At 45.6% G+C, this 27,891-nt stretch overlaps 1 protein-coding gene across 1 annotated transcript; it reads right to left on the bottom strand.

The window, feature by feature from the left end:
* Positions 1–27,858, bottom strand: POMGNT1 (protein O-linked mannose N-acetylglucosaminyltransferase 1 (beta 1,2-)). Its single transcript, XM_081193168.1, has 23 exons — positions 27,623–27,858; positions 25,131–25,333; positions 20,108–20,213; positions 19,407–19,522; positions 18,402–18,467; positions 17,345–17,458; positions 16,183–16,300; positions 15,654–15,752; positions 15,315–15,442; positions 14,163–14,233; positions 13,369–13,444; positions 12,301–12,384; positions 11,805–11,846; positions 11,333–11,391; positions 10,762–10,834; positions 10,453–10,581; positions 9,924–10,049; positions 8,468–8,532; positions 7,745–7,789; positions 6,858–6,993; positions 6,545–6,654; positions 3,422–5,493; positions 1–3,267 (listed from the first exon to the last, which is right to left on the bottom strand). The coding sequence occupies exons 2-22, from the start codon at positions 25,242–25,244 to the stop codon at positions 5,397–5,399; spliced, it is 1,974 nt and encodes a 657-aa protein (XP_081049294.1). The 5' UTR covers positions 25,245–25,333; positions 27,623–27,858; the 3' UTR covers positions 1–3,267; positions 3,422–5,396.
* Positions 27,859–27,891: the final 33 nt, after the last annotated feature.

A 27,891-nucleotide genomic window follows, 5' to 3' on the forward strand; every position in this document is an offset into this window, starting at 1 on the left:
TAGTAATTCCGCCACCTTTATTTTCGGAAAACAAAAAAAACGAACACACGCAAAACTGGATTCCCAAAAGCAGTCGGTCACCCTGCACACAGTAGCCTCTGTTCTTGCCTGTCGCTGCATGCAAATGAAATCCAAGTCTGTCCAGGGAATAAGGTGCACCCAGCCCAGGAAACTGCGTTGCCCTTTGCATTAAGTTAAAGACAACTACAGGAAAACAAGAGTGCTGGCGGTGGCAAGGAATAAAGAACGAGATAGAAGAGCAAGTGGAAACCAAATAGTGGCAAGAACGTCTAATTCAGTCGAAGTTACACCAGTTTGAAGCACCTGGCACCAAGCAGCCTAACATTTGGTACCAACATCCACAGGGTGTGACAGCTTTACATTCTGATGTCGTCGTGCATTATCAGTGGATAGTTTGGGGAACAGCAGAAACAAGAAAAACTGATGGCAACTGATCGCATGTTACCTAGGCATCTGTTGGTCTGAAAAATGTTAGCTGCTTTGCAACAGAACCCTCTCCTCTCCAACTTCCCACCACCACCAGAATAACCCCCAAACCCTCCAGAAGCTACAAGAAAATAGTAATTTCCATGATAGATCAGACAAAGCATCAAGCATGCTGTCACTAACAACCAGAAAGATTCTGGCTGAAATAAACTGGAAGAGAAGAACAGTTGATGAACTTTTAGCTATCCTTTCCCGCATAGTTTGCAAAGAGCAAGGTCAGGGGTTATGATCCTTGGACTTGTTTGCAAAGTTTGACGAGAAGAAGTCACTGCAATCAAAGGGATTAAATACTGTTTGTATTTAAATGGAAATTTGAAGCTGAATGTGAACACATTTTATTCCAGTTGTTTCACACTTGGGTCAATCCCAAGGAGGTTTACTCATAAGCAAGTCCCTGGCTACATAGAAGCCAAGAGGTTTTAGAACAAGCAAGCATAGGATTGCAGCTGCTGGGTGTAATCCAGAGTAAGGCATGATGACCCTACTGAAATCCAATGCCAGCAAAATACACAACCCCCATATGGCCATTTAGCTTCCATTTCAGTCAAAAGTCTCATGTCCATGGTGCTGGACTATATTTTAAAGATTAAAATGCTTTAGATCAAACATTTCCCTTCCCTAAACAGTTGTTTTAGAAGCAGCACTTGTAGTACAGGTAAATTTATGAAGAAAAACTTTTGGCAAGGGAAAACTTGTTATTTTAAAAGTCACACACAGTGAAAACTGAATTAAATTTATATCCTTGCTATTTTTCTTCCCGCTTCCACTGGCATATTGCCAGGGGCAAGTACAGTAGTACCTTTTTAACAAACTTAATCCATTCCTGAAGTCCATCCTTAAACCAAAGCATTCTTAAACCAAGGCGTGCTTTCCCACATGTTCTGCTTCCAAGGCAAAGTTCACAAACCAAAACACCTACTTCCAGGTTTGCAGCATTCTTAATCCAAGTTGTCCATAAACTAAGCTGTTCTTAAACCAAGGTACCACTGTAGTGGCTTAGAGCAACTGTTCCAGCTACCCTTTGACATATCTGAACAGGAAATGCAGTAAAAGTGTACTCATTTGCAAGGCTGAACAGGCGAAACCACCCCAACCCATCTTTGCTTTTCTTGCCTCCTCACAAAGTTACAAACTACAATCTTCTTGCAATGATGCTGTTTCTGTAGGATCTTGGGATGTCCTCACCATATAATATTTTGCACTTGGTCAGGTGGGGCAGGAGCTGTGTCTATTGACAGTGCCAAGAGCAGAACACCATTCCTTTCAGAAGACACCTCATGAACACTTTTAAGGTAGATGTAGCCCCTTCGAAAGTGTGCTCTGAACTTTGATCATGACTATACAAAGTGACCTGATTTTATACACCTGATAGGTAGGAAATGCCTTTCTGCTGCAAAAAGCAACTAGCCCCTCCCTCTGGCCGCAACTAAACACTCACTCCAAACATATAGATGAAGTCTGGAGGGGCCTGTGCTCTGCTCTCCATCAAGGCTTTTGGGGACAAAGGTATTTGTAGATCCAGGCCACCTTTCCCCAACTTGGTGCCCCTCCAGGTGCTTTGAACTCCCATCAGCCACAGCCAGCACTGTTGTAATGGCTGGAGCTGACTGGAATTGTCGTTCAAAACATATGGAAGGCAGCAGGTTGGAGAAGGCTGGTCTAGGCATTAGGCTTCCTGAGATCTCCACTTGCCATGCCCCTGAAATCCCATGACTGGTTCTGAAGGGTGAAAAATGGCTTCTCTAAATTAATAAGAAGCACATTAGCTAATTCTACATTGCTGCAGTTAGCCATCACTAAGCCTTCAGGGTCGCTGCTGCTGCTGTGCATTTGCAGAAGCCCCAACTCTTTGCACTTTGTGTCAAGAGTAATAAGGCCTTGGAGATTTGGCGGCTTCAAAACATCCCCTATTCTGGTTACCAAATAAATAAGGGAAAGGTCCGTAATGTGCTTCTGGAGGGCAAAGGTTGCTGAACTCTGCTTAGAAGGTGCTCCTTCCCCTTATTAGGGTGCTGTGCGCCTTAAATAAAACCAAACAAAAACAACCAGAAACCCAACAACATAAAAAACCATGCTCCATACCATGTTGCCACAAAAATGGCAAAAGTACTAGCTGCTTCACAATGAGGATCATTCCATATGTCATCAGTAGTAAGACTCCGCAGCAAAACTTGTATGCGTGTTTCTAAAAATGCAAACGCATGCTAAAATTGTATCCAGGAACCTTCAGGTGCCTGTTTACAGGAACAGATTCCCTTTCTGCATCACAATGCTTGCCAAGGAGAGACAAGGAAGGCATAACAGAAAAATTATCCTTTTTGCAAAAATGCAGCACAGCTCTAACTTTTAGCTCTACCGTACCTGCAAAAGCTGTTGGGGGAAATAGCAGCTGTGTCCACATTTACCTCCAGTGAAACATGATGCACTGGCAATGTGATGGCAAGCGATGCAATCAATGAAAGCAGCAGCCAAAGCGTTCCTTTTCATCTCTGGTAGGAACTGCTGCACTCTCAGGTCTGGGTTAGGCTCCCCTTGCAGCTGCAATATGCTGAGTGTATCTGCATCAAGGCCAACAGGCAGGGCCAAGAGAAGCCCATCTTCCAGAGGCAGACACACCCACCAATTTCCCCTGAGATGGTATGGACTGAACTGACAAGATGTCTTGGTTCCCTGCAGTAAAGCATCACTAATCAATAAATCAACGGCATTCAATCAGTGACTGTACCAAAGTCATCCATCTAAAATTCCCTATGGTCTTCCCTCAGTCATAGAATCATAATAGAATCGTAGAGTTGGAATAGACCACAAGGGCCATCGAGCCCAACCCCCTGCCAAGCAGGAAACACCATCAGAGCACTCCTGACATATGGTTGTCAAGCCTCTGCTTAAAGACCTCCAAAGTAGGAGACTCCACCACAGTCACTAGACTCTAACGTGGATAGAAGCCAAAGGCTTTCTTTTTGGAAAATGTACAGACCAAGTGAGGTGAAGCAAGACACTCTTAGGTTCAGGAGTTGGCTGAAGATGGTACCTTATTGATGGAGGCCACAGTTGCCTTATGGACATCTTAAACACTGTAATGCCATCTTTCTCCTTTTCTAGTCCTCTACACCCTAATTCGTTTGTTTTCTTAAAGACTCGGGCAGCATCAACTATGTATGGTTAGCTTGGCGGTGTGGAGAAAGAAGAGGAAACACAAAACAAAAGGACACCTAACCACCAAATGGAAGGGAAAGGATTACATTAAACTAGAACCTGGCCATCTGCTCGTAGGTGGTGCTCCCTTTCCTTTAGCTGTTCCCTGAATCATTGTACAGAAAGTTACATTCTAGACCCCAAGGACTTCGCTCACCTCATAAGGCACCAGATGTGGAAGAGGAAAACCACTATTCCCTCTTTGTCCCTGAATTTCTGCCCTTTCCCTTCCCCGTTACCTCTGCCCAGCCAACACAGACTCCAGAAGAACCTACTTCCCCAAGAAGCCTCTTCAAAACTTCCTTGAGGTCCTATGAGCTCCTCCTTTCCAAGCAACATGCTTCAGCAACCTAGGCCTCAAAAAGAGCAAGACTGGCTTGAACTGAGCAGGGTAGGACACAAAGCCTATCAGCTCCACAGGATGGAGGACAGGAGTGAGCTTGACCTTGCTTAGTGGTACTAACGGTGGCCATTGCCACAGGTCATCCACACTGCAGACTAGCAAGTGTTCCTGCATTTGGATCTTTGAGCTCACAGAAGCTTTGTTCCAATGGAGCAAACATAATTGAGGTTCGGCTTGATCCATTCACTTCAACTCTCCCTTTCTGAGCAGGCTTTCTAGGCCAGCACATACTCCCTCAAGGCACTTTTTGTACACACACACACACACACACACACACACACACACCTTCACCACTTCTTGGCTCTTTTCTGTGGGTATTGTACAGAAGAGCAACTCCACCAAGCCTCACAGCCTTAGGCCTCTACCTGTTGTTGCCAGTCTGGCTCTTACTGAGCATTTCAGTCAAGAAGAGGTGCCTCAGTTAGAGCCAGGAGAACTTGCTACGTAGATAAAATGCCAGAGATTTTGATGTTTCCCTTCTTGCATCACAATCCACTGGGAGCAGAGACAGGAGGAAAGGAATTCTGGGCCTGAGCATCCAGGTTAGGTTGCCCACAGTACCGATACATGCAGTTCCATTTGTGGTTTGTGTCCTTAAGTCCCGACGATGAAGGCCATGAAGGTCTATTTCTCCATCCTCTGGCACAAAAGCCATTCTCCAAATTCAGGCGAGCTGTCTGCTCTGTAGCCACCAATCCAAGCCATGTACAGGATGGTTCCTCTGCCTGGAGAATGAATGGCTCCACATGCTTTCCAGGGCTTAAGAGTCCCATCACAATCCCCCCCTAAACTGGAAACCACCAGAAACATAAGCAGGACAGCTGCCTTTTGAAGGATGTTGACCAACATACAGAGTTAATAAATAACAACAACAAATGTATATATCCTGAAGTAGTGGTCTGAGAAGAGCTCCCTAAAAAGGGAACCAATCACCTTTCCAAACAGCTCCCTCTGGCCTAACCCACAATTTGGGGAAAAGGGTGGCCAGCGTTAGTAAAGCGTCAGTGTTAAAATGGGACCGACCATCCCCCTCCCCACCCCGCAAAATTGTATTGTTGCAGTGGCTTAGAAAAATATTAAAGGCTCCTGCTCCTGCCTTCCCAGTGCAACGTATTCACACTCAGCAGCTGCCTTGGGGCAGCGGGGAGCCCTCCCCCCCCTGTCTTTGCTCCTCTTCCCAAGTCCTTCAGAGAAAGCGGCACACAAATCTCCCACGAAGCTCCATGGCGTCTTGAGCCCCCTTTCCCAGCAGGCTGTGAAGGCAACACGGACAACAATCCCCAGCCCTGCTTCAAGTTTGCTCCGCTCCTGCTCCCACGGCTCCCACTGCTTCATCCTTGGCTTGGGGCTCCATGTAAATGGGGGTCACTGAGGAGGGCTTCTTGGATCTAGGAGGAGAAGGAAAAAAATGAGCTGGATACGAAAAAGGGAAAGGGGTGGGGGAGCTAAAGAAGTGTCTCGGGCCAGAGAGGACAGCATGGAGAGAGGAAAATAAGAAGCTGCCTTGCACCAGATAACCCCATTTGTCCATCTAGGCCAATGTTGTCCATCTGGAAGCAGCATTGCTAGGCTTCAGACATCCCCATTCCACTTAATCCAGGCTTCCTCAACCTCGGCCCCCCAGATGTTTTGAGACTACAATTCCCATCATCCCTGACCACTGGTCCTGCTAGCTAGGGATCATGGGAGTTGTAGGCCAAAAATATCTATAGATGGAGATGCTGGGGATTGTCTGTGAGCAAAGTATGTGCTCTGCCACTGAGTCAAGGCCTCTCCTCTTAATAACTGCCTGGAGAGGAATTCTGGCTTTTCAAGTCTGCTTCATGACTACACACAATACACCCCCCCATATATCTCCACCTTTGGAAGCTGCCTCCCATCCCTTCTCAGTCACCTTGCTATGGTCTCCCAAGATGGCTCTGAGTCAGCTATTCTCGCAGCCCTTCCTGCTGTAGCTACCTGGTGCACACGGCCACCTTTCCAGGAAGCTGAACTGCTAAGCAACCATGGCGAAGAATGGTGTTGCCTCTGCTTCTTTCCAAGTTCCTTGCAATTTTTGTTCCTGGCGCCAGGTGGCAGCAGCAGCAGCAGCAGCAGCAGCAGCAGTGAGTTATGAAGGCACAGAATTATAGAATTGGAAGGGACCCTGAGGATCATCTAGTGCAACCCTTTGCAATGCAGGAATATGCAGCTGTCCCATACAGGGATCGAACCTGCAACCTTGGGCATTGTCAGCACCACACTCTAACCAGCTGAGCTTTCTTAAAACATGTGAGACCACACAGGCTCAACTAGCTTGCTTGGGGAGCAGGATCTGATTTGACGGGTAAGCTGAGGAAATTCTGGGAGAAACATGCAGAGAAAAGCTGCCCCAACTAAGCAGCCTGGCACTAACATGGGGACCAGGGGGAGTTTCCCCTGCCCACGAAGGAAACTTACGAATAAGGAGAGGCAGGCACTCCCACTACCAGGAAGTGGTTCTTCTTCCGGAAGAGGCGCCACAGTCCTTTATGGTTCCCACGGACATCCAGATCCCAGATGTGGAGGCACTAAGGACAGTGGAAAGAGGACATCATACAAGCAACATGCCATCAAGGTTGAATCACCCATGTGATGGAAGCTCCAGAATCTAAGTCGACTGGGCTGCCTTCCAATTCCCGTTCTGCACTGGCTTTGGATTTAGAGGCCTACAGAAACCCCACCCCGTCCATCTTATGTCACAGGCTGGGCAGGCAAAGAAGTTGGAAGTTACCTTTGCAAGCTGAGTCCAGGTGGTGAAATCTGCCTCCTGCTCCATCTTAATGTACATAACGTAGATCTTCCCTTCGGTGTCGGGTACAAAGGAATCCTCACAGGGGTTCTTGCTGTGATCCAGAACTTCTGCCTCACTGAAGGAGGAATTAAAATAAATCCAGGACCATGAGGACAGACAAAAAAGTGAAGAGATAAAAGCCATAAAACTCACATGTATGAACACACACAGGGGTTTCCAGCAATTTTTTTTTAAAGTGCCAATTAGTCTGTGGGGAAAAGTAAAAAAGAAAAGGCCACAAGTTTGTGGGAAGGGCTCACGTTGCTCCTATTGTTGAAGCTTTGTAGTTATACGTCGGACAAAACATTCAAAGTGACTACATTGTTCTTTGGGACCCTTCCCCTTCGCGTATTAGATGGGACGCTTCCAGCCCTTCACAATGACATTGGTTAAAATCCACCCACCCACTTCAGAGATTGACTGATAACATTGTGATCCAATTGTGCAAAATTCCTGGCTACCACTTATTGTTTTTCCTCTTACAGTTGATGCTGCAGCACATACACAAGATGCCACACCTTCCACAAATGGGGACACTAGAATACCTCTCTTGTAGGCATGGCATGCTAGCAAAATCAATCCACGCAACGACAGCAGACACAGCCTGCCCGTGATCCAAACAACTCTAAGAGCTGTATAGATGTATCAGCATAATTTTGATGCTTGCTTCTGTAAAACTGAATAAAAACATAATACCCTCCCCAACAACAGACAAACAAGTATTCATCTCCAACATGAAACAGCTCCCACACACACACTCATTAAAACTTTGCAAAATATCATCATTTACCATCAACATGTGCCCGATTTCCTAGCATTCAAGTTACCTGAGCAGCCGGTGGATTTCAATTTCATATGCATCTTTCCTTAAGCTGGGTGATGGAAAGATAAAGACAGACAGTCAGAGGTGGTGGGGGGAGGGAAGAGAAATATTGATGCTTAACACCTTAGAGGCAGTTTGTTGGGTGTCAGCATCCTGCTTAGTAAATCCACTGCAATAAAACCACTATTTAATTCCACAGTCCACCTTTGCTACTATGAAAGGCATTCTAGGATAGCCATCAGCTTTTTGACCCTATTGTAGGAACACCAACGTGGGTTGGGGTAAAAACTAGAAAACGGGGAAGAAGATAGTATACTCCAGGAAACACAACTCATCAGCTGGAAAGGAAAATAAATGTAATTTTTTTCTATTTATGAAGAAATCACCTTCCTGCTAGTATTAATCTCCTAGAAGTAATAGTCAAGTAAGTTTTATTCAGAGTAGACCTATTGGAACTAATAGGCCTACCTTAGCAATCTTCATTGATTTCAATCCATCTACCCTGAGTAAAGCTTAGCTGACTACCACTGTATGATTTTTAAAGGCCACCCACAAAAGAGGCAACATATTATCAACTTTTAGGGCATTCTGGTTCAGGTAAAGGAGTGAGTCTCAGCTGGAGAGGTGCATAAGCCAGGAAGCCCTAAGCCTGGCTCAGAAAGTCAGTCCCAGGTGCCCCAGGGTGTATTAGGGCTCATTCCGCAGAGGCTGAACATACTGCACTCACCTCTCCACGTTTTTTATTTGGACGCTGGGGACAGTGTTGAACTTGTGCTTTTTGAAATAGGCTTCCTAGAAAAACCAAGAGGCAAACACATATTTAGGGGTCATCAGTCACCTTTCATGTACGTATAACCCCTTATTCCCACATATCCCTGGAGCACACTCGGGAGGGAATCTAGCTTGATGCACACGGGCACAGATACTGAGTCTCCACATCAAAAAAAAACACTGCCCCATGGCAGACAACTATCCATAAATGATTTGTTGCATGAGAATGGCCACAGGGAGTAGTCAAAGCCTGAAATGCAGCTGTGTTAAGTGAATAAACAGGAGGCATCAGTTCGTTTTGGACTAGCCTGGCAACTTGGGAGCTAGCACACAAATCGACATAAGAACACAGAGTTGTATCCAATGCTAGACCTACTCAGAGCAGAGTCACCACATTGACTAACTGAGGTTCCATTATTTTCCATGAATTGACTTTCAGGAAAAGTTATTTGGACACAAGGCATTTGGACACAAGGCATTTATCCTATGTGGGCATTTAGGGCACACAATTATCACAGAGCAGGGCCAGGCGCAGTCTCCCCTTCCCAGCATTGTCCACAGGCTTGGGAGGATGTCTGCAGCAGGGCAGCCTCCCAAATCCAGGCAGGTGGTCCCCGTGAGATGAAACCCCGAGCGCTCAGGGTTCCTGCTTGCTGGGATAGCCCCTGTGTCCTGGCAGGCAGTCCTGCTGCAGACATCCTTCCAAAGATGCAGAGACTGCTGGGCAGAAGGCAACCTCCTCTCATGCCTCAAATGATGATAGCTCTGTGCTTTCAACATCAGAACAGGACTCGTATGGAACTGCTGTACTGGCTCAGATGAAAGATGATCTAGCCCTACACTCTATTTCTTGAAAGTGGTGACCCCCAAGTTCTCCTGAGGCTGCCAAGCTAGGCATGAAGGCTTAGACTTCTCTATTGGTTCCAAGGATGGGAGTCATCGCTCAGTGGTAGAGCACATGGTTCAATCCCTGGCATTTCCAAGCAGGACTGGGAACACCCCTTGCCTGAATCCCTGGAGAGCTGCTGCCAATCAGTGTAGACAACACTGAGCTAGAGAGACCCATGGTCTGAATCGGTCCTATGTTCCTATGAGAAACCTCCTCTGCACTTCTGCTGAGTTCTCATGGCCTACAAATGCTTGCATAGGTGCATGGGAGGTCAATATGCACAGATGATGAAAAGAAGCAGCTTCTTTCTCCAAGGTTGAACTGCAGCTGGGGAAATGCAGACTGCTCCAACCGTCCTTGTCACCGAGTAACACACATGTCATGACCTCCTTGAGAAGAACAAAGAAGGGAAAGCTAGCAGAAACCACAACAAGTGGATGTGGAAGCAGAAGGCAGCCAGCAAGGGTGTTCCCTAGGCAGAAGCACACATTGCTGATGCTTCTCTGTGCAGGTTGATACTCACATGGAAGTAGCCGTTCATGTTGAGGCCAACGATGCCAAAATGGTAGGAACGCGACACGTCCGGAATGAGGCATTCGCGGCCTTTCCGCTGCTCCGGCATTCGCATCCACATGTCCCAGTCCCAGAGCTGGAGGGAAGAGAGCACAAAATAGTTGAGCCCATTGTGAGAAAGGGCTTCTCGGAGAGTCTCTGGTCACATGGTCAGGGGATTTGAAGGTTGTCTAGGTTCCAAAATTCCAAACATCTCAGTACTGACCATTTTCCTACCTGTTCCATTTGTTCAACTTTACAAAATCTAACAGCCTTTGGGGGGACATTCTACTTTATTTCCATACTAAAAGTTAGAAAGTGTGAACAAGTATATCTTGCCCTTTAAAAATATTTTAAAATGCTGATAAAAACTGAAGGCCTACAGCCCTGACGCTCTTAAGAAGGGATATCTCTAGTATTTATGGCTACTGCAAAGGGTAGCCATTTGGCAATAGAAAGAGCAGGCCTTGTTTTACAAGGGAAACCGAGAGGACACTGACCTTCTCTGGTGTTGGCCATTTGGGCTCCAACTCATCCTTGTAGAGAGTCTTCCTCAATACCCAGCCCAGCCCAGGCATGGTCTCCACACGGTACAAGAGTGAGGGGTCCTCCGCTGTGTGCTCATATCCCTAATTTTCCAAAAAGAGAAGCACCTAAGCAAACTTCCATAACAAGAGCATATCATGAAGTCCTTCACCCTGATTTGAGGTGGCGGGAGGGAAGGAAGAAGTATGTTGATCACAGGAGGGTGATGCAGAAAAAAGGAAAGAGGCAGGAAAGTGCAATGAAGAACCAAAAGCAAGACCCACCTGGTCATTCCAGGCAGAGATGCAGTACAAGCTGTCGTCTTCCTCCAGCAGATAGATGGACTGGCTTAGGAAGCTATACATCAAAAGAAAACAATTCAAAAAGAGTTAGAAGAAACATTGTTTAAGCCAACCTTAATCAGGTTGATGAAAGAGGTTTTTTGATCATTGATCAACCTAAGGTCAGTGACATTCTTTTACAAAAGTATCACACATGGAGCAAAGTCATGATTTGTAAGTCAGGCAAGGGGGTCAAATCCAGTGGTGCGAATGGATCGATCTGAGTAAATACTAAGTATGACCACAAGGGTTTTCTTTATTTTATACCTTACCCTTTAATCTAATGCACACATTTCTGGAGAGGTTGACATAAAGGATTGGTCTGAATTACGGCTAGTTTCCAGCCCTTCAGAATCCTTCCTGATGGGCTGGTTTGTGAAACCAGTCTCATACTCCCTTTACAATGGTGTTGCATTCTCTAAGTCATGCAGCAAATTGACCCAAAGTGACTTTGGTCAGAATGAGCAAAGACATCAGGACCCAGCTAGGGCTCATTGATGGGTTCAGATAATACCTGAAGAAGTCAATGGAGATGTCCAAGTCCTCTTCTAGAACCACGGCAAATTTGGCATCCTACAGAAAAGGTGGAGCACAGAGAGAAAAGTGAAGGTGGTGAGCAAGGCCAATGAGATACAAAGTTCAGAAGCAACGTTCTTACCCAAGGGATGCAGGAATTTTGGGGGACCCAGTGCTCCTAGCAACAATTCAGTTTCAGAACTATGCTAGCTTGATCAGTGCATGAAGGTACCACCCCCTCCACAAGCACTATATAAGAGACAGTTATGTCACTGTGCATGTTTGTTAACTGCCTGCTGAACTAAAAAAGCCTCTGCTACATCATGTTCTATGACAGGTAATCATTAGAATCATTTATTCAGGACAGAATATCCTCCCCAGTGATTGCATACAAGGATATAATCAAAGGTAGAATTTTCTAAGTCACTCTCAGAAGGGGAAAGTGGGGAAATGTGGTGGAGATCACATACCGGGTGCAAGTTGAATGTTGCTGTCAAGCTGGCCTTGTAGTGCTGTGAGAGGAAAACGATGCCATCTGTTACACCACTATTCAGAACTCGACTGATTCAGATCAGTGACTCGGACTTGCTACCGAAATACTACTTTACAGAAGTCATATGTCTCTATCCCCGCCTGACAAGTGTGGTCCATCTAGGGTGGTAACATCAGCCAGAGAGCAGGTCACCTCTATTACACTTAGGCATAGCAGCAGGAGTTTCATGCAACTTTCATCTGGAGTCACACCAGGTTGGTTCTTTTAAGCTCAGTCCCAGACACAGGCACATTGCTGGAGAACAAAGACTGGTACGCTTGAGCTAAAAGTTCTGTGTGGTCCAGTTGCTTCACAGCTGCCAAGCATGGTTACTCAGGGCAATCATTTGTAATGGGGCTCCTAGGCAAGCAAGATGGCTGCCCCAATGCATGGGCATGGTTTCCAAGGGGAGAAGAGAAAAACGGGTCCCTCACCTGGGAGACTCGGGCATTTTTGATGCTGATGGGTGTGTGCTGGATTCCCTTCAGGCCAAATAGTTCCACCACATCCATTGGCTCCTGGAAAGAAAAAGAAACATATGAGATTCACACTCCCACAACCCTGGTTCCTTTTTATCAAGGCAAGGAAAGCATGGCTACATATATTTTTGACTCCTTAAAGAGGAGTACAACAGACTTCAAAGATCGATCGATAAGGTATTGTTACCACAAAGGTACAGGAAGACAACCGGTGTTTATTGCCGCTGAAATGAAAGAAAGGTTCCCAAGTGCTTTTAGTAAGCCAGAGTCTATGGTCAGCATTCACGAGAAGCAGCAGGAAGAAGTTAAGGTGAAGGTTTACCTCATGCTGTCTGATGTAATTGCAGTAAAAGCTGCACTCCTCTGTCATCTACTCCCTAGTAAGTTCCAGTGAACTCCTAGCGCAGCTTATTCCCCAGGTAAAGTTGGCACCTCAAGTTATTTTCATTAGTTTTCTTACCCGTCTTTCACAGTAAGGTCCCAGGATGGGTTACAGCAAGAGGGTGGCAGAAGGACCAAAAGGGCCCCCCTCTGCTTATCTCAACATCCAAGAGGGTCTATGGGGAGGGGACGGTCTTTCAGATATTTGGGGCCTATGTTATTTAGGGCTTTAAAAACTAATGTGAGCACTGTGAATTGTGCCCAGAAATGAACCAGACGCTTCATATGTTAATTTGGCTGCTGCATTCCAGAGCAGCTGGGGTTTCAGAAGAAGCTTTAAAAGGCAGCCCAAACAACAACTTGATACTCCACAGCTGCATTTTGCCTTTCTCACTGGGAGCGGGGCAGGGAGGATAGAAGAGACACTTGCTTCTCTCAAGTGATAGGGCCTGAAGGGGAGAGGAAGATCACAGCAAATCAGAAGTAGCACCTCAACAGAACGAGATGGGATATTTTGTTGATAGGTGGATGTAGAAGGTGCAAGCTCAATTCCTGGGTCAGCCCTGAGGGATTTTTTAAAGCACATTATTCTGTGATCAGAAAGGATGCAAAGTTCTTGATGAAATGGAAGAAGGGACTCACCTCATAATATCCATCAATGAAGACTGTTATCATCTGAGGATTGACTCCTTGTGCTGACAGCAGCGATCGCAGCATCCTATGGGTAAAAGGAACATTTTGTTAATTCTTTAATGATCTTTCCTGTTGTATAATTTACAGGAACAAATGACTGAATAAAAACAAGAGTAAATTTTACACAGCAAGAGGGCACGTCTCCCCCTCTCCAAAGTCTTGCACACAGAAAGCTAGCTGGAATATTTCTCCCCATTTGCTAGTTTTCTGCCTGCAGGGAGACACTGAGGCAGAACCACTATTCTGAAGCAGTGAACATCAGGGTTCTGAACAGGAATATGAACAGGGATCCTCCATGAGTACAGAAGTTTCCTTGTATCAGATAATCAACTTACACAAGCTGGAAGGTTGTGGCAGAGAGGCAGAGAGGAGATGGAGCTAGTTTGCTTGTCCCTGTTATCCTGCCTGTGCATTTACTCAACCCTAATTGCAACACTTGAAGAGGGCTAGAAGCCAAGGCTCCCACATTCCAAGCCCAACAAGGCTGTCCTAGGTGATATTCTGCAGTCAGCTCTGTGGCTCATTGTTTTGTGCTTGCTCTCTCCTTTCCGCCACCCAGCTAAAGGGTACATGGAGATGCATGCCAGGAATATGGGTCTTTATAAAGGAACTTGGAAACTTGAGGTTTCTACACTTATCAATAAATGTGCAAGGGCTGAAGCTAAATTTTCAATTTCCGACTGCTGTGCTTAGAAACCCCAGCCAAGTGCCCTGTCAATGGGCCCAAGGCAGTCTCAACTCACCTGTACAGGTAGTTAGGTCTGTTTCCTGCAATGACAGCAACGGGAACATCAAAAACTTTGTTGTCTTTGAGCTAAAAGTAGAAGAAAGATCCTTAAAGCAGATGTTTCAGAGGAAAAGCACAAGTTGTCCCCCAAACCCATTCCCTCTTCCTATTCACACCCATATAATTTCTTGCTCTGGAACATTTATAAGGGTAAACTAAGTTAGCATAGTACAGATTTTCTTATGACATGCCAAATAGAGCACTTCCATCAGCCAGGTACCCTTCAACTGTTTCCAAAAAAACAATCTTCCCATTTGCTCTTGAAATCCACCTTACAAATTAAGCAGCCTAGAACTGGGAAGAGACCCTCACAATTTGGATTAATTTTTGGCTCTCAAAATAAAAATAATAATTTTATTATTTATACCCCATCTGACTGGGTTTCCCTAGCTACTCTGGGCAGCATACAGCACATTAAAAATTGTAAAACATTAGGCATTAAAAATTTCCCGATTCAACCTCAATCTGTTAGCTCCATCCTCCAACCACCTCCAGACATTCACATAGGAACTTCACCGCCTTCACTGGTTCTGATTTAAAAGAGGTAGAGCTGGGTATCATCCACATACTGATGAACACCCAGCCCAAACCCCGATGATCTCTCCCAGCGGCTTCATATAGATGTTAAAAGCATGCGGGAGAGGACAGAACCCTGAGGCACCCCACAAGTGAGAGCCCACGGGTCTGAACACTCACCCCCCCCCGACTTTCTGAACATGGCCCAGGAGGAAGGAGCGGAACCACTGTATAACAGTGTCCCCAGCTCCCCCAGAAGGATGTCATGGTCGATGGTATCAAAGGCAGAGATCCAGCAAAACTGGATTTAAGGCGCAGATATGCAAGCAAAAGGAACTGAGAGATATCACTTTGAGAATTAGAAATAATGCGGAAGAAGTGGCTGAGAACTGGGCAGAGCATGATGGGCAGTAGGCCTTTACATATTTGAGAGTCTTCACACGTCACTTGGTGACTTCCATCCATAGTCTTACAGAGCTCTCAGCTGGCTGCTTAGTTAAGGAGATCCCAGGAAGGCCTTTGTGCTTCCTCATCAACTTCCATTCCTGGAAGAGGTTGGGGAAGAAGGGGGTTCTCGCTCAGGCCTACTCACTGAGTCCGGATTGAACTCTATAGGTGTGGGGTCCTTGCAGCTGCAGACACTGCCATACCCTTCCACCTTACTGCAGAACCGCTTCCTCCGCCGGTTGAGCTCCGTGTCAGGCCAGTGGCATTCGGCATCTGAGAGTACAACAAAGGGGGTTATTTTGAGACACGAAGGCAATTATGAGCTAGACAAGCCTCTACCAGGTTCTCACTACAGATGCTTTAGAGGAGGGGCAAAGAACCCTTTAAATTGATGGTGTCACTGGGTCATCCCAACCCTTGCCTCTGCAACTCCCCCCTTAAGAAGATGCTCAGGGAACGGCGATGAAGAACCAGCAGGCCATACCTTCCACAGAAGTTAGCTGGACTTCAGTCTTCAGCAAGACAGGCTCTCCCCAAGAGGAAAGCACTGGGGACTTGGCGTATTTTTCACCATAAACCTCACCTAGAGAGAAGAATGCATGTCAGGGTCTGCAGAATATAATTACCACTTGTACAACCTGGCACTAGGCTGCCGCTGCTGCAACAACATGCATCTTGTAGAACAGGTAGGGAACCTTTGGGCCTCCACATGCTGTTCAACTCCCAGCTCTTCTGGCCAATGGTCAGAGATAGTGGGACTGAGCCCAGCAAGGTCTGGAAGGATACATGTTCCCCATTTCTATGCAAGATCCATGACCCTCAGCAAGGAAATCAAGGCAGGCCTGCCCTCTTTCTGTGCCCTACTGGGACCGCTGCTCAAGGCACCCATCTAGGGTGACCAAGTGGCACTGGAGGAATGGAGACACCTCTGCTTTTATTGTGGTGTAGAAGAAGGAACTTCTTTCCCACATTCTCCCATGAATATGGGTCAGGGGGAAAAAACAGATTCTGACCTCCTTTCTTCCCCACAAATGTCCACATGTCCCTCCAGTTGAGGGAAGCCGCAATCTGACTCCCTAAACTCTTCAGGAGATTCTTCGCTGTGTCTTTAAGGTGGAAGGAGCCCTCATCCTGAAAAATGGAAGAAAAGCTAGGCTGTAATTACATAGAATTTCCCCTCTATTTTTTGTAATAACAATCAATTTTTTTCCTTCTGAGTTTGTCACAGAGGCACAACTAATGTCACTTCAAAAAATAAAAAATAAAAAAATTAAGGTCAAAAATCTGTGCTTGATAAACTTCCAGAGTTTTAGAGCCTATTCTCAGCACCACTTTACCATTTTAGTTAAAAACTGTGTATTATTTAAACAGAAAGATAAAAGCATAAAAGAGCACCCATAAATGGGTGCTGCAAGAATAACAGCAGTACTTAGCTTCTGCAATTGGAACTAGTTAGTTCAGCCACCCAAGACAGATGTTGGCAGCTAGGCCAACCCTTTAGTGTTCTCTCCTTTTCTCCTTTGTTGCCTCCTGATTTCTAAGGAGCAACAGGGATGCAACCATAAAGTGAAGCCAACTCCAGCAGCCCATTGCTCATGACAGCATTTGTTGTCTTGGCTGAGAACAAGTTAGTAGGTACCACCACAGTCACTTAATCGTTTGGCTCAAGAACATCTGCAGAGCACGATCTTGTGAATAAGAGGTTGCATCAAACACTAGTCCTACTCAGAGAAAGTCCAATGAAATTAATGGGCACAACTATCTTAGGTCCATTATTTTCAGTGGGTGTACTCTGATTAGGATACAATCCTAATTATTTCATCAAGAAATATATTTAAGCTTTAGACTTTCTTTAGTTTTTTGCCGCTCTGGATGAACTACCCAGCAAATCATTCATTAAGTAAAGAGAATACAAAACAATACCATTCACAATAGTAAATGTACAGCAACTGCATAAAATAGAAGTCCATATTATGTTATAGCCACAGGAAAGTAAATAAATCAGTAGCTGCAAAGCTAAAGTTAGTCCAAGTCTGCCTACTCCGAATATTTTGAAGCGTTTCATTTCACATGACTTTGAAAGAAAATAAAAAGCTACTGAGCACATCTGCACTTTTTATCTCTATGGAGCAGAGAGAAAAAAGAAAGAACCAAAACTCCAGCCTCCCCACCTACCTTAATTGTGAAGATAAGAATGCGGCCTCTAGCTACCATGTTAAGGAAGAGGACCATGGCTTCGTCCTCATGTGGAGAGTAGGTGTCGAAGACCCTCTTCGCCATCACATGACCCTATGAAGCATTCATACACAAAAGCAGATTAGATGGTGGCCTCAGTGGATGGATGAGTCCTGCTCAACTGCTGAGATCCACTAATGACAACAAGAGTTTTAAACACAACCAGCTGCTTCTTTGGAAACAGAGTCAGCCAAAAACTGAAGCCAATGTGCATCTTCCTCATGTTCTATATAAACACACGGTGGGACTTCTATGCACACTTTAAAGTATATTTTTTCACACACATTTCATCATAGGATTCCAGGGTGGGTTGCTATTCCGTTAAAATTATGTTGGTTAAAAAGAAAGAGCAAGTAGAACAAGTCCTCCACAAAGCCACTTGCAGCTTCCCATTGGAGCAGCAGACTAATGTTGGCATCCTCTAGTGTCTGAGCAAACAGGCTGGTCTTTATCTCACGCCAACATGAGTGCGGTATCTTCATGCACCACTTAATTTTTTTCTTAAAGCAAGCCACAGGGCTGGAAGCAGCACCTGGCATGGTCAAGGGGCTAAAAAAGACTGGGCATCTGGGAAGGCTCCTTGGGAACTGAGCATGGCTTTCCCGGCAACCCCTGCTTCTTGGCTTAAAGTCTGCCAAGCAGCAGCAGAGGGTGGAGAGGAAGCTGCCATTCTGGATATCCCCATGGTGCCCAAATGTAGCGCCACACGGGGCACTGTGGGGTTGTTAAAGAGACAGGTGACTTGCAGGCCTCTGTTGCAGATTTCCGTCATGCTGTTGCCTGCTAGGATGCCACCAGTAATAAGAAGAATGGGTGGGATTTGGGTCCCAACTCTAGAAGAGCAGGCTTCAGAATCAATGATGCAATCAGAGCTATTTCTAATTTCAGCGACTTCCCTACAGTTAACCAGTCACTTCCGAACAATTGTAAATACATCTGGCTTCTGAGATGCAAAGTAGCTTCTTTCAGAAAGTCAATCTATGGCTTAATCACTTACTGTAGCCTGATTCAACACAATCACGTGGATGCCTCTGCCTTGCTCCCGGGCTTCATCTTCCAAAACCTGTACTATGATAAAAGAAACTATAATAATACTCTATCCCTCTAGCTGCCACCACACCCCTTTGGCACAAATAAGTTTTCTTGCAGGAACGTCCCCCACTAGTTGCTGAAGTCCTGTGGCCCCAAAGAGTTTACCAACGCATTTCTTGTTTAAGGAAAACCACCCAAAGTGTAGACAAGAGATACAGTAAGCTTTACACCAGGCTTCCTCAAACTCGGCCCTCCAGATGTTTTTGGCCTACAACTCCCATGACCCCTAGCTAGCAGGGCCAGTGGTCAGGGATGATGGGAATTGTAGTCTCAAAACATCTGGAGGGCTGAGTTTGAGGAAGCCTGCTTTACACTGAAGAACTTGAAAGCTGAGGTGCAAATGCCACATCAGATGACAGTGGTTGGTGAAATACAGTTATAAAAACAGAGATGGTTAGCTTAATGCTGGACTGCACCTCCCATAATCCAGATTTTGGACTACAACTTCCACCATGCTTCGCTACTGACCATGCTGGCTGGGGCTGAAGGACGTTTGAGTCCAACATCAGCCATTAGTTCCCTGCCCCGGCAGAAAGAAATAGTAGGTAAGCACTGTAATCTTAAATCCATGTACCAAGTAGTAAGCCCTCTTAAACACAGTGGCATTTACTTCCAAGTAAACACATACAGCAGGAATGGGGGAACATTCAGCTCTCCAGATACTGTTGGATTCCGGCTCCCATCAGCTGCATCCACTATGGCCAATGGTTAGGGGTGATGGAATTTATAGTCCACCAACATCTGGAGGAGCACAGGTTCCCCATCTTCAACATGTGGGATTGTGCTGCAAAGTGTAACGAGCCTCTCTGTTTCAAAAGGTGCTGTCCTTTGCTCTGAAGCCATGCATATGAGAACTTCCAGTTTCCCCATTTATTGCATCTCCCCTTATAGCTACAGCAGAGTCTCTCACCGTCGTCCCATCCACTGCCACATAGACTTTGGAGCGGCTGGAGTACACCTCAATATCCAGAACCTTCCTGCTGTTGACAGGTCGTCGAGGGATCTCTGGGTTCTGCAAGCCTTCATCTAGGGAGGGGGAACAAATCATTTACTTCAAGCTACTGATAAACTCTGTTTAAAAAACCCCCACAATCAACTCACTCCCAGAAAATATAATCCAAAGATCTAGATTCCAAGAGGAGAATAATACAACATAAGTTTTCACCCCCAAGTTCAGGGAAACTAGATATTTAGTGGCAGCCTCCCACTTGATGTCCCTTGAATATTTCTCTCCTTCCATTTAAAGGTTTCATTATCTAACAGAAATGCTCCAAGTGTCTGCTTTGACCATGTGTTTGAGGTTCTTAGAGGTCTCCTTGGATGGATCTGAATAACTGGAAGGTGTCATTAAGCTCTTACATCCATACATCTTTCTCTAAGGAATTTCTTCTCTCTTTCTCCAAACCAGCTGAAGAATACACTTTAAAGGACTTTTCATGTAAAGCCGCAGCAGACCATGAACAACACTACTGTAGCTAGGAATGTTGCATGCTACCCATTGGACAGGAGATATCACATGCTAGGGCATGCTGAGCAGGGGAGATACCAGCTTGACCTCTGCTGTAAAGGACATTCTACTGCTATCACCTAGACACAACACTCCATACACACCATAATCCTGAGAAGATTCCTCCTCTTCGTTGGCTGCTCTTCTAGTGTCCAATATCAGCTTTATATTCACAATCACAGTCACTAGCAAAAAGAGAACAGCCCCCATCTGCAAAGCAATTAACATCAGACCATAAGTATTACTAATCTGATGCCTTAGAAGTCCTTCTGTCTTGAAAAGCATCTCCTGCATAGCAGGACATGAAAGCAAAAATGTAGTGTTGGGCTAAAGAGCAGAACCATAGCTCTTGAATTATTTTGACGAACCTTTTACCTATAAAGTGGTGCCTCACAAGACGAAAAGAATCCGTTCCGCGAGTCTCTTCGTCTTGCGGTTTTTTCGTCTTGCGAAGCAAGCCCATTAGCGGCTTAGCAGATCAGCTGTTAAGCGGCTTAGCGGATCAGCTGTTAAGCGTCTTAGCAGCTTAGGATCAGCTGATAAGCGGCTTAGCGGCTTGGGAAAAAGGGGGGGGGGAGGGAAAAAACCCCGCAGGAACTCGCAAGACATTTTCGTCTTGCGAAGCAAGCCCATAGGAAATTCATTTTGCGAAGCACCTCCAAAACGGAAAACCCTTTCGTCTAGCGGGTTTTCCGTCTTGCGAGGCATTCGTCTTGCGGGGCACCACTGTACCTCTACTTGCTACTTGCTACTTCCATTCACATCTAAAAGGAGTTGTTTTCCCCAGAAAAATTTTACAGTGTCTTATATGGGGGGCCCTCCTACCTTCTTAAAGCTTGTCACCCATAACCACACATTCCCTTTCCCATGCATAAAGGTGCAAATATATTTGGGTTTCTCCCAAAAGTAACCAGACATTATTTAAATTCCTTAGAACTGAGTTGCTGGCATTTGGAGATGGAAATCAGTTTGAGGTCATGTGACAGATACTGCATGCCTTCCAAAATTTGATAATGGCAATATCGTCAAGTGGCACACAATTCTTTAAATAAACTGCACTCGGCAGAGTCCAAGGCCAAGTGGCATGCCGCAAGGAGGATTTCATATGTTACCTACAAAATACGTAGCAGAAAAACAAAACCCTGTTCTGACATTTTGACTGTTGCAGAAACATTTGTCTGGTAGCCTTGTATTCCAAACAGAAGCTTCCTTAGCAATTGCCGGTCTCTTCACTCTGATCCAAGAAAAATAGCTATTGTTACTACAATTCTCAATCCCGGTTTAGCCCACAGAACTAGGAAGATAAGCCAGAGGGCACCAAGTAACAATGAACTGCTAGATCATTATAAACGAACATTCTCTTTGCAAGGCATTCAACGAGAATTAAAAAACAAACAATCCCAACTCCCAACATCTGGCACCTCTTAAATGGGTGTTGTTGAAAACTATCCATTGTCATTACAGGCAGTTTTTAGCTTTCTAGCACAGGGTGTAGCAGCACTGTCGTACAACAATCTGTAGTTAATATCAGATGGCCATTCTCCAATATCAAGTTGACTTGCTGTTGACATTAGATTTACATAAGTGACATCAGATTTCAGGTCAGTGAAAACCAGCTGCTTGGAAGGAATCTGGACCCACCATGTCTCCACAAATTGTTGCAAAGTGGTTGCAATGCCAAGGAATATGAATAAATGTGTAAAATAAAGGACCTACTCATGTGATGATGACACAAATGTCTACACTAACACCATGCAATAGAATGAAAAAATAATCTCCCCCCTTTCTATTCCCGCAACCGCAAGATGTCTATGACATTAGTGTCTCATACCGAATGTAAATGAACTGTAAAAAATACTATGAATTGAAAGTGGAGATGGTATATGTACTTTTTCTTTTTTATTTGTCTTGTAATTCAAGAAAATAGTCAAGAAATACTAATTATTTTTTAAAAATAAAATGTGTAGCCCCTGCTCACCTATTGCTCCTGAAACAAAAGGCTGCACAACTTGGAAAGCTGATTTATGCAATAATATGTGATATATCTGTAAGAAATGGTTAATGCCACCCTATATTCACCAAGATAAAGCCCCAAATCAAGAATGGGGAACCTCCAGATGCTGTAGGACTCCAACTCTCCAAAGGGAGAGGACAGGAAAGAGAACCCCTTGGCCTGGAAAAGGTTCCCAGAGCTATGCAGCATTTGCCACACAAGTTTTTGCAAATAAACTTCGCTTCAATTTGCTGTGCCATATCCAGCTGAAGCAGCCTTCTTGTGCAACGGATGTTAGCTTATATGAATGGGACTTCCCATTCCTCTCCCCTCTTCTGCAGTCTCTGCACCACCACCCCAATCTGCTCCAGTGATCCTCTGTAGCACGTGGCTGGCAGGAAGATTTAAGTGTATTCAGTACAGCCTCATTTGCAAATATTATTTAACTTATGGAAACTGAGGTTGCCATAGCTGCAAGTTTTAGTGTCTCCTAGAAGTGCAGAATTTCAGTTGTCTCTTTCCTTACAGGTGAAAACATCCCAGAAGACACACTAGCCACAAGACCCATAATTCAGATGCTTACGTAGCCTCTAACTCTGCTAATCTCCTGTAGGACACAGCAAAATGTTTTCAGAACACAGCAACTTTCCCATACCAAGACTCAGATTGTTCAACAGTCAGTGACAAGTCCTTCAATTTTTAGATATCCCTTTGAGGAGGCCCAACGCCACTGCCTCCATCACGTTGTTATGGAACTGTGGTTGACAGAGTATTGCCTATTGCCACAGCAGGTGCCATGATGAACAATCCCCCGATGATGCAGGAATACAGGGCAACATGGGTTTCTATGGGAACCCGAACTTGAAGAGCCCTGTCTGTGTGCAATTAAGGTGTCAGCTTTCCCCTCAACACTGACAGCTTTGTATTAAGCTTGCTGTTTGGAGACATGGGATCCAGACAAGATATTGGAACACATTTGCTATGCCTCTCTGCCTGTTGCAATGTCACGTTTCTTGAAGGCTGCTGGAAGGTTGCGCAATTCTTGAAACAAGAACACCTGAAAATTTCGGTAAGTGTTTTTGAGGTCATTGCTCTCCATTGAACTTGCATGCAGTGCTAACTCTCTCTCTGCCTCCTCAAAGTCCACACTTCCCATGTGGCCCCCTTAATCCTCACCCCCAATTTTAGCACATTTTATGATGTGCATCTTCCAAAAAACAATTCCTTGGCGAATTATGTGTAGGATAATTTGGATTTGATAATTTTCTGATGCCCTAGAGGGTCATCTATTTTAGCATGCTTATTTTACCTGTATTTAGTAAACAAATGAATTCAAAAAATATTTTCGGAGGAAAAATAATAACACTGGAATTTTTTTCTGAAAATATGACCTCCATTTACCCATATTTATATCCCCCTCCACACTATTTTCTCCAGTCCTCTCCCCCCTTTTCAAGTTTAGATTGTAAGCTCCTTTGGGGCAGGCACCTCTCTTTTGCTTATGAAGCACTACAAGATGCCATAGACATTGGTTATTATAAGCTTATAATACTGAGCTCATTCTCCAAGTGTGGCTCTCTAGATATGAAAAACTGCACTCTCTGTGCACAAGAGGGGAGGTGTGAACAAGCTTGAGGACAGCCTATGGTTTGCAGAAGTTCAAAAATTATTTGGAAAGAAAAGTTAAGGGGGAGCCCTGCAAAAAGGTCCACTTAGGATTGACCATGTTCAGTGGCTACAGAATGCTGAATGACTTTTGGGGTGGGGAATGGAGTGAAATATCATGGAAGCAACTATGGCTGGAGTATTCCATGCTGAAATATTTTGTTCTCACTCAGTATTTTGGAGACTCAACAGAATGCATTTCTTTCACCATTCAACCCCAACCCATCCTTAAAAAGGTAAAGGGAGCCCTGACCATTAGGTCCAGTCGTGACCGACTCTGGGGTTGCGGCGCTCATCTCGCTTTATTGGCCGAGGGAGCCGGCTTACAGCTTCTGGGTCATGTGGCCAGCATGACAAAGCCGCTTCTGGCGAACCAGAGGAGCGCACGGAAACGCCGTTTACCTTCCCGCCGGAGCGGTACCTATTCATCTACTTGCACTTTGACGTGCTTTCAAACTGCTAGGTTGGCAGGAGCAGGGACCGAACAACCGGAGCTCACCCCGTTGCGGGGATTCGAACAGCCAACCTTCTGATCGGCAAATCCTAGGCTCTGTGGTTAGTCACCTGTAATTAGGAAGCAAGGGCTGTGCTTTCAATGCTTAACAACAACATATAAAGAAGTAGCACTGAAAAGGCTTTCAAAACTTCCATATGCACCACAAACCCCTTTCAGGTAGCCTTGAGCCTCAGCATCTCCCTAGAAGTTATCAGCTACTTTCTTTCAGGCTTATCCCCCCACCTTTGTTTACTGTCCTTGCCGTAACTCTTGCCACCTTTCGCTTCAGCTTCTACGTCTCAGTATATAAAAATTTGCAAAAATATTTTCTTCCTCAAATTGTCACAAGACTGTCCCTTCTGGGGGTGGGGCAGGCAACTTAGTAGCAACCTTCTGTTGCATGAACGGATCTCTTGAAAAAGCTGCGCTACAGAGAACTGGGAGCAAATCAGTGCATCTAAAAAAATCTGTCTGAAAAAAACTTTTATCCACATCACTGTAAATCCACTGGTTTATAGGTATAGATATAGCTAGATGGGGGAGGGAGGGAGGGAGAAAGCGCAACTCCCTTTCCATTTGCTGAAAGGTGGTCAAGGGTAATTGCACTCTTCTGCTACAAGCTAAGCAACAGAGATATCCCATGGCACCTTCTTGACCAATACTTATTGTAATATGAGCTTTCACAGGCCAGGGCTTTTGTAAGCAAGACCTCACGCTACAATAAAATCAGCTAGCTTTCAAAATGCCACAAGATCCTGCCCTTTTAATAGAAACAATGGAGAGATATCCTTTGGTACCTATAAAGAATCACTTTATCTTCTTCACTCCACTTGTACGCAGACCGCATCACCCAAAAGCATTTAAAGTCAACAGTCTTCTATTAATAATAACGCCAATCCTAATTGCACCTGATGCAGCACATTACTCCAGCAAGCAGAGCAGAACCAAGAGTCCAAGGGACCTGCTCTCTCACCTGACAGAGCCTCCTCAGAGCCCTCTGATTTGTCAGCTTGTACTTCCAGGCAAGGTACCAGCTGCGTTTCTTCCGTGGATTGGCTACTGGGTTGGGCTTCCACTCATCCATCATAGTAGGGCAAAACGGATGGAACTGGACACCTACATGAGGCAGCGCTCAGCATCTGGCCTCCCTGAGTTGCATTCTACCACCAACAAGACCTGGAAGGGCAAAGAAAGCAGAAGAAGTTGAAGGAGTGAAATTGGCTGAGTCAAATGCAATATTGCTCCAAAGGTCTGAAGGTCCGGCTCTATGTCAAGGCAGCACAATATCTGCTCCATTAATGAAAAGAAAATGCAAGTGTGCATTAAGTGTTTCATTGACATAATTTATTCTGTTACATCACTTGAAAGCTGTCAAAATGTCAGAGTTTGGCAAGGAACAGGATAGAAGGAAGTCTTCCTTTGTTAGGAAGCTGTGGGGTAGAGGAATGAGGGGCCACTGGAAGGAAAGGACCAAGGAGAGGACCAGTGGTCCTATTCCAGGCCCAGGCCCCACTTAGATGGTCTTTAGAGCTGCAGTGAGCTGGTTGCCACTTAACACTAAGTCAAACTATGTTTAGAATGGGGGCGGGGGCAGAGAGGATATTATTGCTGCTTTGCTCTTCCTCCCATTCTGCTGTTGCTGCACTGGTGTGAGCCAAACTGTGGTTTGGCCTAGCGTGTTGTCCAAACCTGGGATCATGGTTTGTTTCACTTAAGACGAACCACAAGCCAAGGTTTGCCAGGAGAAAGACGATGCATGAACACAGGTGAGGGCAACACCCTAAGCTAAACCTTGGCTTTGTTTGCAGCAATCCCCTCTCCAGGGACCCTCCGATTTGTGCCAAGTCATGATTTGGCTTAGCGCTACATGTGAACCAGCTCATGGGGCACAGTTTTGGTCACGGCAAGATAATAGGATGCAGAAAAAAACAATTATCACCAGAGATCCTTAACACTTTCTGCAGGTGGACAGGACAGAGACTTGGATGGCACAACATCTAAGGATAGCAAGGGTGTGTTAGAGGTGACATAGTTTCTCACACTTGACCATCTTGACACCTCTAGGTCCTTGCAACATCTCCTCACTACATTGACCAGTGGATTAATCAAATACAGTGGTACATCGAGTTAAGAACTTAATTCATTCTGGAGCTCCGTTCTTAACCTGAAACTGTTCTTAACCTGAGGTACCACTTTAGCTAATGGGGCCTCCTGCTGCGCAATTTCTGTTCTCATCCTGAAGCAAAGTTCTTAACCCGAGGTACTATTTCTGGGTTAGCGGAGTCTGTAACCTGAAGCGTCTGTAACCTGAGGTACAACTGTACATGAAAGCTGTTACAGATAACACATAAGCGGATTCTGACTCTTAGGGGAAACTTCCCAGCTGCACAAGTTCTTCAACACCAGAAGACACCACCTAAGAAAGTGGTACACTCTCCTTTGTTAGAGGCTGGACGGCCACCCATGAGCAGCAGATTTCCTGTATTAGCAGAAGGCCTGACTAGATGAATTTTGAGGTCCTCTTTGAACTCTATGATATGCCTAAAACCAGAATCTGTGCACAACTTTCCCAATGCTAGCAAGGAGCAGGGAGGTGCTGTAGCTCCCATATGCTTTGCATTCAGAAAGTCCCAGCTTCTGTTCCTGGGGGCTCCAGATAGGGTTGTGAGAGACTCCACTCCAAAACTCTGGAAAGAAACTACTAGTGTGCTGATCTGGATGACCTGATTCCAGATAAGCCAGCTTCCTGTTCCTCTGGGAAGATGGAAGCCTGTCACTACTTGCCAAAAGCTGAACAGATTATATACTTACTTATCTTTGCCTTCTTTAAGGAATGCTTGCTGTTGGAGTGGGAGCAGCGAGTAACCTTTTACCTGTATTTCAGTGGCAAAGGCTACATGTGTTTGAAAATAAATAAAAAACAGCAAGACTGGCTTCCAGGCAAGTATTAAAAGAATAAGGGAGGGCACTATTGACTACTCCTTTTCACACAGAGGGTATCGTTTATGGCACACTACATCAAAACAAAGGATATTTTTAGTTCGCTTTTATAACACCGCGATCCATGTTCAGCTCCCTCAACGGAAAGCAAACCCGAATCGGCATTGCGTGTCCTGAAATGAACAGAGTGCAACACATTTGGAGGGGGCGGGGTGTCTGTGTTGGCTATCCTGGGAAAGGGACTTAAAAATAAGCCTCAAGCAGTAAACTCTGGTAATACGGAGGTTCCCCCATATTTCGCCGCCACCATTGCTAGGAAGGGCAGGCCGAGTAAACGTCGGAAGGGGATCGACGGCAGGTTCCACAAAACAAGAAGCATACCGAAAGGCGGCGGGTGGATGGTGATGGTGCAAAATGGATCACAGCGCCTGGGGATAAGGGGGGGGGGGTGTCAGCGGATTGCCAGAAGGGATCTCTCGTTCCAGCACGCTGCATGCAGTTCCAAGGGAATGTGGATCTACTCACGGCCTTGACATCGGGTCGAACCCGGCGCTCTCCCCATAAGCAGGAGCCGCTCACAGCGTGCAGCGGCGGCGGCAGCTGCTGGTCTCCTCTTCCTTTTCCTCTCCGTCGCGAACCAGGCACAGGGACCTTCTCGGCGAGGATGAACCCGACGTGCTCCTCCGCTTCCGGCGCGGGATATATAGCTCGCAGCCTGCTCTTAAAGGAGACGGCGGCGGCAGTGGCTCCGGCAGAAGAAGGAGACGAGCCAGCGGGCGGAGAGAAGGGGCGGA

This window comes from Podarcis bocagei (genome assembly GCF_964188305.1).
Source record: "Podarcis bocagei genome assembly, chromosome: 5".
Taxonomy (NCBI): domain Eukaryota; kingdom Metazoa; phylum Chordata; class Lepidosauria; order Squamata; family Lacertidae; genus Podarcis; species Podarcis bocagei.

What these genes read in the sequence shown, in the direction of transcription:
- POMGNT1 (XM_081193168.1), bottom strand. Translation starts at nt 25,244, where the DNA reads ATGATGGATGAGTGGAAGCCCAACCCAGTAGCCAATCCACGGAAGAAA. An exon ending in CCAGCTAACTTCTGTGGAAG is followed by an intron (nt 15,443 to 15,653) that starts GTATGGCCTGCT and finishes TTGTACTCTCAG; the next exon opens with ATGCCGAATGCCACTGGCCT. An exon ending in TCTCTGCCTGGAATGACCAG is followed by an intron (nt 10,582 to 10,761) that starts GTGGGTCTTGCT and finishes TTGGAAAATTAG; the next exon opens with GGATATGAGCACACAGCGGA.